General features: G+C 32.7%; 1 protein-coding gene across 1 annotated transcript in view; it reads right to left on the bottom strand.

The window, feature by feature from the left end:
* Positions 1-387: 387 nt before the first annotated feature.
* Positions 388-13,572, bottom strand: part of LOC128866787 (protein kinase C, brain isozyme-like) — a 97,360-nt gene continuing 84,175 nt past the window's right edge. The window contains exon 3 of the mRNA XM_054107769.1: positions 388-1,127. Within this exon, the coding sequence (XP_053963744.1) occupies positions 1,124-1,127 (4 nt within the window). The 3' untranslated portion in view covers positions 388-1,123. The remainder of the gene's footprint in view (positions 1,128-13,572) is intronic.

Below are 13,572 nucleotides of genomic sequence, written 5' to 3'. Positions count from 1 at the left end.
AAAACGGCCGCAATACGCCGATAGACACGACAAAGTTATTTTGCAACATGACAATGCTCGGCCACATGTTGCACAAGTGGTCAAAACATACTTAGAAACGCTCAAATGGGATGTCCTACCCCACCCGCCGTATAGTCCAGACCTTGCGCCATCCGATTACTATCTCTTCCGATCGATGCAACATGGCCTGGCTGACCAGCACTTCCGTAATTACGATGAAGTCAAAAAATGGATCGATTCGTGGATTGCGGCAAAACCGACCGAATTTTTCACAAAGGGAATCCGTGAATTGCCAGAAAGATGGGAAAAAGTAGTAGTAAGCGATGGACAATATTTTGAATATTAAATTTGTAACCATTTTACGTCAATAAAGTTTCAAATTTCGAAAAAAAACCGCACGAACTTATTCATAGTCCTATTAGAATCATATTAATATATTATATTATTTAAATTATTTCGTATTTATTTGATTTGATTAAACACCTGAAGAAAAAACCAGATTTTCAGAGTGTGAAATTTAAAACGGCGTCAGTTGGTTAATTTTTTTTAGTATAGTACGGAACATAACTACAGTCATACTGTTTAATTGTTGTTTTTTTGGTTTTTGTGTTTCAGATAAATAGAAGAGCCAAAATGGACAACACCGCCCAGGCCTGAACCGAAAAAGAAGTTGATATGACAAAAAATGAATTTACCAAAAGGCGTGGATTTGAAGAAGCCGGAGCGGGAAGCTGAAAAGTCAAAAAGTCGAGTAGCTGAGGTTATATTCCGGCACACGCACATATTTTGGATTTCTAGATAATAACTAATAGTTTTCAAGAGACTTTAACTTGAATTATAAAACATAAATACTTAAAAAAGCAAAAACTTGTATTAAAATTAAAATATAATTTTCATTGCCCTCTCCATCCTATATTCAAGTAGATAGACCAAGAAAATACCTGTATGTTTTAATTAATAATTTAATTGAAAATTGATGTTATGTATTTGCTATGTAATTAAGTACCTCCATGAATAAGTACAAGCCCCACTACATATGCCATCGAGCTTACCACGCAGTTATAAAAATGCATTTTGATTCAATTTTAAAATTGTTACTTAACGGTTGAACTGAATTGCAGACTTACCTGAAAAGAGAAACAGGAAAAATGAAATATTAGTGAATGGAACAGATATGTATGTGTGCAAATATATATAAGTATATGTACATGTGCACGTATTTTTAATATTATAGACTCAGAGTACAGATGAAATGTATAAATGACTTATTCGTTTGCTGTTCAGATGTTTCATTTGTAGCCTCTTGTACCGCTAAATTACAATTAAAGCTCTTGCAGAGAGAAGTTATATGTGGAATTTTATATGCCCGCAGTGTTAGAGGTAGAATTATGTAATACAAAATATGTATTCTTCTCCGGATTATGATTCTCTAAATTTTAGTGGAAAGTTTATATATTGCGTACTGTCCTAGTTGCACAATTTTTACAAGACTTCAATCAGCATTAAATTTAACTGAAAATTGGTGTGCTAGAAAAGGAGTGTAGATAAACCTATTACAGGGCCTGCATTAAAAAAGATGAAGAAAGTTTCCTTGTTTCAAATACATTTAGAGAGAAACCAAATTTCAGTTCTGACAAAAGGAATTCCTAGGTTAGTCCTAGATAAAAAATTAAACCAGAATACACAATGACTACCAACAAAGCCACACATTTTTTCAACAGATTCTTGAAAAAATTTTAGGAATATTACATAGGCACAATTGGACATGATAGTCATTTATTATGGGGATAAAGTCATTACTGTTCTGGCATACAAACACTAAGTAAGTAAGTTTCGTTCTTGTTTTCGATAAACTCCACCCTTTGGTCTGTTTTGTCATCACAGTGGTTTTGTGTATTCACTCAACTGCTGCTCTTGACGTCAAGACAGGTATTTCGACCCCTCAATTTGAATTTAAAAGCGGTTTTTGGGATCTCTGCGCTGGTTTTATACACGTAGCCCGAAAATTGTTGACTTGGTAGTCTCAACAGGATTCTCAAACTATTCTCATAAAATGCCCGGATATTATTTCACAAAAATTGGTAGCAGCTCATAGTTCTTGAAAGGGACCACTATGGAGCAATTGCTGCAGCTATTGGCGAAGGAAGTCAAGCTTGTTATATTATTAGGTCGAGGCTAGAGGAAGTAATATTGAATCGATGCTCCACAAAAGCCTGCCAGTGTATACTTATCTAGTCATATTCCAAGCAGAGATTTTCGAAATAGAATAGAAATCTGCTTCAGAAAATCCCTTCATTGAATTACAAATACGATTAGTGTCATATAGTTAAGTTGCGTTAAAGGCCCTAAATGAATATAAAGAACTTCGGAGATTGTTGGCGTCTGCAAAATTTTCTTCAACTTTTGGAGCCGCCATAAAAAAGCAGCCTTTGTGATCTACTGAGAAGCATGAGCGAGTTGAAAGCAATGACACAGCTGATTGCCTGGTGAAACTCGTGTCCAGATCACTCCAGCGGAGCATTCAAAGGTCAAAATGCAAAATCGCTTGGGGGATCAATGTTTTCCACCCAGTGGCGTAGTCGAATAGATCTAGTACCAAGAGAAAAGAAATGAACAGTCTATGAAGTTCTTTGCTCATTTTCAGAGCATCGCAATTTTCTCAAATTTTATAATATAATTTCGAAATTTATAGTTTTTGTAATGTAATATTTTTAAAATTTTCAAAATTTAGAATACCAGTCAACAAAAAACAAAATCAGTCAGAGAAATGCATGACTCTTTCTTATAGGATTTGTGGATGAATTCTATGATGAAAGTCCAAAGAAAAGGACACTTAAAACAAAAACTAGAACGTGACACTCTCCAAACTTCAGCTCTCCCTAAATTATTGGAAGCTTGAACCTGCTAGCCTCAGGCTTTGCGTGAACCTTTTGATGGTTCTTTTCAAAGTCTACAAAAAATGTTGTTTTAATTGTTTTGGCTATTTAAAAAATTTTTTGTTGAAAAAAAAAATGTTGTTTTTGTTAAAAATTTAAGCAAAATCTTTATTTTTGCCATTTTTGAAAAACACCTTTTCTCCTTTTTTATTTTATTTTTTTCAACAAATAATTGGATGCTCGAAAGTGTATATATACATACATACATACCTGTATGTCTGCTAGCCTAAGATTCTGAGTGATCTTTTATGAGGGTTCTTCTTAAGATTTTTATAATTTTTGTTTATTTTTGTGGATAAAATATAAGCTTTAAGAAATTTTGTGTTGCAAAGGAAATTTTTTTGTTGTTGAAAATGTAAGCAAAACTTCCAATTTTGCCTTTCGATGTTCCTCATTTTTTTCTTGTATTTTCAATATTCTAGGAAGCCCTTATACTGATTTTCAAAAATTACACAAAAAGTTTTAACAAACAAAAAAAAAAAAATTTTTGGTTTCTTTAATATGATTTGAATAGTGTCCCAAAATATTAAACAAATATATGAAAATGCTCAAAAGAAGTGAAGATATTTCGTTTCGAAAAGCACTAGGGGAGAATGGGGAGTTGTGAGACATAGGGAGTTGTGAGACATTGTTACCGTTCGGCATTATTCATTTGTTTACATTCGATTTTAAGTGTCAACAAGTGTTCTCGATGCGATCTCACTTTTTAGCTAGCATTGGTCATATTTACTCGCATTCGACGCGTCTCTCCAGTTACTGTGTTTTGGAATTTCTCGGTAAGTTTTTTTCATCATTTGTTTTGCGATACATTTGATCAGTTGTTGAAGCAAATTGCAAATGTTAATATATACAAATTATTAATTGTCCTATTAGCTTTGAATTTACACATTCACTTGGGCATGAACGTTCGATGTGTTTATGACTACGCGGCCATTTATAAAAAAACGATTTGGGGAGTTGTAAGACAACAAATGTGGGGAGTTGTGAGACACCGTTTTTTTCGACGTTTTAACGCATCTTTCATAAGTACCTCGCAATATTCATGCATTGTTTGTATATATATCATTTTTGCATCATCTGCAAGGGTGCAAATGCCGAAAAAGTTAAGCAGAAACAACTCCATTCATTGCAATGTATGCGATCGAGCTGTGCACCTAAATTGCGCCAATTTACGAACTGGTTATTATACGTGTTCTCACTGCGAATCATCAGATTGATGGCATTGCATTTTTTATACACTTTTTTATAACAATTGTCTTTTCTTTTTTATTTTTCATCTTAATAAAGAACTAACAACTAAAATAAGTCATTTTTATTGATTTAAACCATGGTGTCTCACAACTCCCAACATTTTTGTATTTTGTATTATATTTTATATTATTATATACAATTTTTTTCTCACAACTCCCCATTCTCCCTTACATAAAATTTTTCAATATTGCATAAATCGTAAAATTTCAAATAATTACCAAAAATTCAAAGAAAAATTTAAAATTTTTTCAGCTTACTTTTATATATGTATATATACTTTTTTATACTCATACCTAAAAATAAACCAATTTTTCCAAACTTTTACGACAATTTCTTCAATACCTGCATCACTTGACAGAATGGCTCTTCACTTTCAATAAAATTTTTTATACAGTTTTTATAAAAATTTTCAACATTTATATTTTCATGTCCAGCCATTTGAAATTTTTTTAATATAATAAAAACAAAATACACTACCTTTAAAATTTTTCGCATTACATTAACGATTACTGCTGTGACTTACTGAAAATATCCTAGTTACAGGCGCTCCTTCAGCCGTGTTTTCTTTTTTTTGCTTTAAATTCAATGCATGTTTGCGTATCTCTAAACCCATTACACGCTACCTCATTCATCCCGACCCACTCCACTCTGGTCTCAGTCTGCCTCACCTAGCACTTCCGGTTTTGTTTTTAATAAATTATGCGCAATCGCCGTTAATTAATGACATGAATTGCGAATTTTTTTAGCAACGCAAACACACACCCCCTATGGCATATGCTAACGAAAAAATATATGACTGCTGGCAATTATTTTAATTGTTATTTTTGTGATAAGCAAAATATGTGCTTTTACTTGCTGGCACGCAAAGTCAGCATTGAACAAATTTATGGCGAGGCAATAAAAATGTATAAGTACATACGTACAGACAGAGTAAGTTTTCATGTTATTGCAAAAACCAGTATATACACATATATGTACATATGTATATTATTTACACAGTAAGTATGTGGATTCTAAAAATAAAAGCATTTTAATGTTTTGAAGGCTGCAAGGTGAATAAAAAAAATTATAAAAATAGTAAAGGCATTTTTCATAGAAAAAAAAATAATAATAAAAATAAAAGAAAATACTAAAGCAAAAATATAGAAAAGGCATTTTACATAGAAAAATTCATTTATTAGTAAAAATATCTTTCCTTTTCACACATCTTCTTCACCTTCATGCTCTATTGCTATATGTGACCCAAAGCAGAAGTGCTTTTATTGGGGTTCTTTGTTTTTTGTTTCTTATATATTTTATCTCTACTTTTCTATTCATTTATTTTTCAGTTCGTTGCATTCCATTCTTGATATCCGCATAGCTTACTAATATTTAAAATGATTTACGCTGCGATCACAACCAAACGAATTCAATGAAAAATTATGCGCCTAAATGATTGCTACAAAATTTGCAATGCAAAAAGGCAGCACGCATTGCTACAAGACTCAATTCTTTGATACAATACAAATCTGTTAAAAAGGGGTTAGTGGAATTTTTGGTTTGGCTTTAATAATATTTCCAAAAGTGCGAACCAGTTTTTTGCGACTAGTTCGTCACTAGTTCAAAATAAATCCAAATAAAACACTGATCTAGAATTTGCTTCCACTTTTATGAAAAATTAATATAAAATTTAAAAATTAATGCAATAAATGCATTTATAATTTTGTGGAAAAGAAGATTGTAGAAACGTTTGTAAGAAAGTTGCCGTAGTTCGGCTGCACAGGAGTCACTATAATTGCATCTCCAGTAAATGCGAACACTCAGCAGTAGCCGCTCTGTACACAAGAAAAAGAACTTAGTTGCGCACCTAATAGATATAACTATTCAAAGTTTGTAGTAACTGAGAAGCATTACAACAGATATGTAATAAAAATTAGATCTCATATTTCGATTTGAACTCTATTTTCGAGCTAAAGAGGAAGGATTGAAATTGAAAATCATAGAAACTTCGTAGGCTAACATTCCAAAACTCTCAATTAGCTTTTACGAGTACATACAAGATCCCTCCAAGTGAAATGCATGCGAAATCCCTCCTTTCCAATGTTCGAAAAACTTATACGTGAAGCTACAACGTGTGCAGCTAATACGTGAAGGATACAACTGAAAGAGAAATCACCATGAAATATCTTTGGTTCTTCTAATAACTAAACAAAATTTAAAGTTATTAGAATACAGACTTTTTAAAAATGATTTTTTTTTTTACTTTTATGTTATTTCAAAATTAATATATGTTTTTCAAAATCCATCCATCCATCCAAATCCATATTTTTTTAAATTGCTAGATCTTTTCAAAATTTGTATTTTTTCAGGATTTTATATTAACTCAAAACTCTTCATATTTTTTAAAAATTATATATTTTTTTTAATTTTATATTTTTCAAAACTCTTTATTATTTTTAAATATTTTATATATTTTCATAATATTTATTTTATTTTTTTCAAAATTATATATTTTAGTAAATTTTATATTTTCTCAAAACCATCAATCTTATATTTCTTCAAAATTTTAGATTTTTCAAACTTTTATATTTATTTAAAACTCTTTATATTCTTTCAAAACATTATATTTTTTCAAATTTCATATTTTTTCAATTCCATATTGTTTCAGAATTGTATGTGTTTTAAAAATGTAATTTATTTTAGAATTTTATATTTATTTAAAATTTTATAATTATTCACAATGTTCAATATTTTATCGCGTGTACAACTAATTAATTTCGTATTTGTTACTAACCTCATATCTATTTATGTAGTTAATATTTTGACATTGACAGCTATTCTATGTTAAAGCACGCCAAAAAATCAAAAACACACAAATTTTTTTCATTACAGTCAATATGTCAAATTACGTTCCAACAAAACAGTGTTTGCGAGAGGTTTGCTTTTGCAAGAGAAGCACATCGTTTACTCTCAGAAGCTCAGTGTGGTTTGCACGATTTAAAAGTGGTGATTTTGACACAGAAGGCAACAGCGATCAGGTCCATAAAAAAACTTTGAAAACAAGAATTGGAGGCATTACTCGATCAAGATCCATGTCAAACTCAAGAAGAACTTGAAAAACATTGGAAGTCACTCAACAAGCCATCTCTAAACGTTTAAAAGCTGCCGGATACATTCACAAACAAGGAAATTGGGTGCCACACGAATTGAAGCCGTGAGACGTTGAGAGACGATGCATGTCTGAAATGCTGCTTAATCGCCAACAAAAGAAATCGTTTTTGCATCATATTGCCACTGGCGATGAAAAGTGGATTCATTACGGCAACCGAAAGCGTGAAAGATCATATGTGAAGCCAGGCCAACCAGGCAAATCAGCACCAAAGCCGAATATTCATGGTTTTAAGGTAATGCTCTGTATTTGGTGGGATCAGAAGGGTTTGCTGTACTATGACCTGTTAAAATCGGGTCAGACTATCACGGGAGAGCTATACAGGCAACAATTGATACGTTTGAAGCAAGCAATAGCCGAATAACGACCAGAATGGGCGACCAGACACGAGAAATTGATTTTCCATCATGACAATGCTCGGCCACGTGTTGCAGTACCGGTCAAAAATTATTCGGAAAATTCCGGATGGGAAATTCTACCTCACCCGCCCAGACATAGCTCCTTCTGATTACCATTTGTTTCTAGTTCGGGAGCCGCTGGTCATTTTGATCTCATCATTTCATGCCGACTGATTTTAATACTGACGGCAGACGCCATCCATGGGATGACGAAACCAACCGTCACCTGGTCCAGTAGCGATGGGTACGTGCGTACGATGCTGCGAAACGTGTCGAAAAAAAATTTTTAACAACTCATTTTATACCGGTTGAAATTTTTTTCATGTATTATTGACATTTAGTAGAATAAAAAAGAAATAGTCAGCTGCGGGGTAGAGGGGGGGAAACACGTCAGCTGAACAGGTGAACTTGTAAAAAAATTGAAAGGTAGGGGTCATTTTGACCGCATCATTTCATGCCGACTGATTTTAATACTGAAGGCAGACGCCATCCAATGGATGACGAAACCAACCGTCAGCTGCTTCAGTAGCGGTAGAATTTATTCAAAACTGATTATATTCTTTCAAAATTTTTTATTTTTTAATTTTTTTTTTCAATTTTATATATTTTCAAGATTTACATTTTTCAAAGTTATATATACAATATATTTTTAAATTCAATATTTTTTTCAAAATTTCTATTTATTTAAAACTCTTTTTGTTTAAAAATTTTATATTTTTACCGAATTATATGGTATATTTTTGTATATTTTATATTTTTGTAAAGCTTTACATTTCTTTTTAATTTTATTCTTTTTCAAAAGCTTAGAATTTTTCAAAGGTTATATGTTCTTCAAACTTTTATATTTATTCAAAATTTTATATTTTTTCAACATTTTATACTTATTGAAAACCCTACTCTACTCTAAATTTTATATATTTTTTTAATATATCATTTTTCAAAATTTTTAAAATTTTTTAATTTATAATTTTTAGAAATTTTATATATATTCAAAACACTGTATTTTTTCAAATGTGCATATTTTTTTATTTAATTTTTTTTTGTTTAAAATTATTGTGAAACTTTACTCAACACCTCGCTAGAGCGGTATTTCGAACAGATTTTCTGCACGTTTCCCAATTATGAAACTGGGAAAGATTACTCAGCAAAGTCTAAGATATTAAAAATTTTGAACAAAAAAATACATAACTTTTTTCTCAAAAAAGTTTTAAAGTATATTTTATCCTAAAATCAAAAATTCATAGAAATTTTGAAATAAACTGAAAATAAATAAGAAATTTTCAAATTATTAACTCTTGTCAATATTTTTTAAATATAATTCTATTACTAAAATAATAATTATTAACAAAATTCCAAAATACTTGGCATGGACTCGCTCTTTGCCATTATTCAAGAATACAAATAAAAACTTTCTTCTTTTTCCTAGTTTTCTATTCCTGGCAGGCACCCTTGGTGTGAGTTTGATATGCAGCCAAGTGTGCGATGGTATGAGTGCTTGGTATTTTTGCTTGAGCGTTTTGCCGGGATTGCCATGCCATATAAGAATTTGTATGGCAACATTAAAAATCATAACAAAAAAATGCAAAATAATGTCTTTGACTTGAAAAAGTTACATTAACAAATATTTTTAATATATTTCTTAGCTATGTTTTTTATTGAGAAATATCAGAAGTTGTAGTATTCTTTAGACATGGTAGAGTGTTTTTACTTACATTGTCTGTACAATGAATACTGTTCTTGCTGTAGCAGCATAAACATTCCCCATGCATATACGAGGAATATCCTTGGCCGGATATAAATTAGGGTCGTTCCGGTTACGCAGAACCGACTGTCGTAGAAACATACAATGAACGCTCGCATCACTTGCTTTCCCTTCCAGAAGAAGTTCCATGATATTCTCAAGAGGGCACCAGAATCAGTAGCGGCACTGTCGGCAAATTTCCAGGCAAATATATGCGCCACTTTGCTTCATTATTATCGCTCCTTCCAGCAGGCTATTTGTATTATAAGTATGTTTACTCTGCTCCACTTGCTCGATTCTCCCACATTCCTGCTTATCTGCTTATTTTATATCCCTCCACTTTTAGTCGCTTCAGTATTCCTTGTAGCCACAGTTACGTTTTCCATTTGGCCCTGAATTATATTAATGCCTCCAATAACTGCACAAAAGCGCTTCATTTGTGCAACTTAATGTTACTGGCACGTACTTGAAATCATTGAAATGCGGGTGTTGGATGTATTTGCACTGTCAGCCAGATCCATTAGCATGAAGTGAGTGAAAGAAAACAAGCATTCGCACTCTTTTTCTCTATGCACTGTCACCTTCCCATTCCAAGCTCATAAACCACATTTGCTAATGATAATTCAATGCTGGGGCAGGAGAAAAGCTGCAGGGGGAAGTAGTTGAAGAAAGTTAAGGAAAAAAGTAGAAGAAATAATTGCAGCGCATAATGAGCTGCACAATGAGTGAACAAGTGATTGGTCGGCACTTAGCTCTGTTGTATGGATAGAACATAGAAGTATGTCTACTATGCAAGGAATGCCGGAGAATAGTGTCTTTAGATAAGGCGTCTGACAGTGAAGCCGCAAAATATGTCTTAGCATTCTCGCCCGTTACTGGACAGGCACTATGAAAGTGATAGGCAAAATGTGGGGTAAGGCAAATAATCATATGGACTAACACAGAAGAATAGATGTATGTATGGAGGTGTTTGTATGTATATGTTGTATATAAGTATAGCATTCAGTTGAATCCAAAATATTTCTATGCTCAGCTCTCTCCAGCAATTTTAGTTTCTAAGTTTGTATTCTATGTAAAATACATAACAATTATGTGCATCTGTGTTAGTTAGCATTGCCGCTTGCTGAAACGTGTGCACAAATTTACATTCCTCTCGCTTAGCATTGGCGTCCGTAAATATTTGTGGCGGCAGTTATAACAATGGTAACCGCAGCAAAATGGCAAGCATTTCACTGGATAATTTGGTCAGTGGCAATTGCGAAACGTGATCCAAAGGAGAATACTCACACGTTTTCTATACAGTAATAGGAATATGTCCTTCCACACATGGTGAAGCCAGAAAAAAATTATGTGAACCAAAATTGTTGGTGTTGTAAAGAAGCTAAGCGCAAAGTGAAAAAAATGCATTGGTCTTTGAAAAAAAAAAAAAATAAAATAGTGAGTCACTGAGAATCGTTTCATTAAGCATTTTTGGTATGTGGCATATTGTCATACGTCTGCGTTTTATGGAGAAAACGCGCAACACAGTTAGCAGTAAACCTAATTTCTTCTTGATTGCTAGCAACAGTCACTTCACAATTGATATATTTTATTTGATGATATTAGAATTTAGTGGAAGACAAAGTTGTGTAAACCAAAAAATTGTGGAAAATATAAAAATGTAAATTTTCGAAATTTTTATGAAAGTTTAGCGGTTTTTCACATGTGTTGTTAAAAGATTGGGACTTTAATTTATTCTGCTATTTTTAGATGATCCTATGTGATCTCTTGCATGTTGAAATAGTCTCTGCTCAGCTGCTTTAGTATTTAAATTTTTATTATTAAAATTATGAGTAAATTCTTAATTAAATTTTTTTTGCATAAGACACTATGCCATAAAATTTTGACTGAAATGAAAATTACTTTACAAATAAAAGATTGATTAAAATTTTTAATGAGTTCGTAATTAAAATTAGTATGAATTTTTTTAAATAAAATACAGTGAAATTAACCCTGCTACTACGTTGAGGTCTTTTGATGACCCAAATTGCATATAACATCATGCGTTTACAGTTATAATATTTGTATTCAATAACAACGAAACCAAATACTTTCAGTTCTGTGCTAAATATTGTAGTGATCAGTTGCTATTGTAAATCTAAGTTTATAGACTAAGTTTATAGATTTTGATAAAACATGGAATCTAGACATACTGTAAGTATATATAATCGACTTTTTTCTTTCTAAATTCATACCAGTAGTTATACGGTAAAATTCGTGGTTGTATTTACTTGGCCATAATGTCAGCGTGGACAAATGACTGAACATGACATTGGTGCATTCTTGAGTGACCTTGAAGACGATGCAAGTGATGATTGTGATGCTAATTTTGTACTTGAGGAAGACGAATGTTTATCTTCAGAACAATCCATTTCCAGTGGCGCAGAAGCCTTCTCTTCATTGACCGTAACTAATAGCATAGAAGTTTTTGATAAAGATCGGATGATAAAGTGGACAACAATACCTTCTTTGAAATGTCTAAGTCGTGCAGCAAGTGAAAATATTCTTCACGGAAAACCTGGAGTGACTTCTTATGTTATTCATCGTATTTCAAAAATTCGTGATACTTTTGATGTATGCCTTACATAAGCTATGAAAAGGGATATAATTCACTACAGCAATTTGCAAGGAAGTGCTGTTTTCGAAAATTTTCAAGCTATAGATGCTACTGAGTTCGATGCTTACCTGGAATTTCTTATACTTATTGGTATTTATTTACAATATATTTTTCCTATTATAATTGTATAACGGACATATTATTCTTTTAGGAGTCTACTGGTCATACGGTGAAAGTCTTAACTCCCTGTGGGACGAGTTTCATGGACTACCGTTTTTGAGCGCAATCATGTCTTTAGAACGATTTAGCAATATTTCTCGTGTACTAGGCAAAGAAGAAGATCAGAACAAAGAGGAGATAAAGTTGCTCCTATTCGCACATTTTATGAGCAATGGACTCAAAACTTGCAGCTGCTTTACGTTCCAAGTGCTAACATAACGATTGACGAACAGCTTATTCCGTTCCGAGGTAGATGTCCTTTCAAAGTATACATTCCAAGTAAACCTGGGAAATATGGCATGAAAGCGTGGATAGAAGCGGATTCTGACACCGCATTTTGCTTACAGTTCCAAATATACTTGGGCAAAGTAGGAGACAATGCTGAAAGGAATCAAGGCGAACGGGTTGTTCTAGACTTAGTGTCTTCATACCGTGGCCGAAATCTGACTACCGATAATTTTTTTACGAGTCATAACCTTGCATTAGGACTGTTAAAGCAGAAAATTACTATTGTTGGCACAGTAAGGAACAACAAACGTTTTCTGCCGGTTCATGCAACATCACAAGAACTGCGTCAGCTTCCAATACACTCAAGTAAATTTTTTTTTTCATGAAAAAGAAACTGTAGTTTTGTATGTGCCTAAAAAATACAGAATGATTTATTTGCTTAGCACCCTTCACCATAATAGCAACATTTTGGAAGATCATCCAAAAAAAATTCCGGAAATAATTGAATACTACAACTCGACAAAAGGTGGAGTCGAAACATTGGACCAAATGGTTCGTACATATTCGTGCAAAAAAAGCCAATCGGTGCCCAGTTGCCTTTTTCTAATTTATTAGATATTTCTGCTTAAACGCTTTTATAATATGGAGCGAAATATATCCTGAACGGCAAAAAAATAAATTGCACAAAAGGCACCTATTTTTAGAGCAACTCGGAGAAGTTTTAGCTCAAGAACATATCAAGAGGCGTAGTCGGCTTGCTCGCGCAGAAGCCTCTGCATCATTGGTACGAAGAATTCGAGAAGAAGACAGTGCATCACCATCTACGAATTCGCCTTCTCCAAAACGAAAATGCGCTAGTGAACGGAAAAGGTGCAAATTTTGCGCGTCGATAAAGGCAAAAAAGACCTTTACTGAGTGTATAACTTGCAAAAAACCTGTTTGTCCGTCACACAACCACTCTAACGATGGCATATTGCATTGATCACAAGCCTTAAAAATATTTTTGAACTGTACAAATTCGAATTTTCTCAATAAAAAAATGTGGGGCCAAAATA

The sequence above is a fragment of the Anastrepha ludens genome, chromosome 6, assembly GCF_028408465.1.
Source record: "Anastrepha ludens isolate Willacy chromosome 6, idAnaLude1.1, whole genome shotgun sequence".
Lineage (NCBI taxonomy): Eukaryota > Metazoa > Arthropoda > Insecta > Diptera > Tephritidae > Anastrepha > Anastrepha ludens.
Note: the sequence above shows the minus strand (reverse complement) of the source record. Positions and strands in the feature narration are given on the sequence as shown.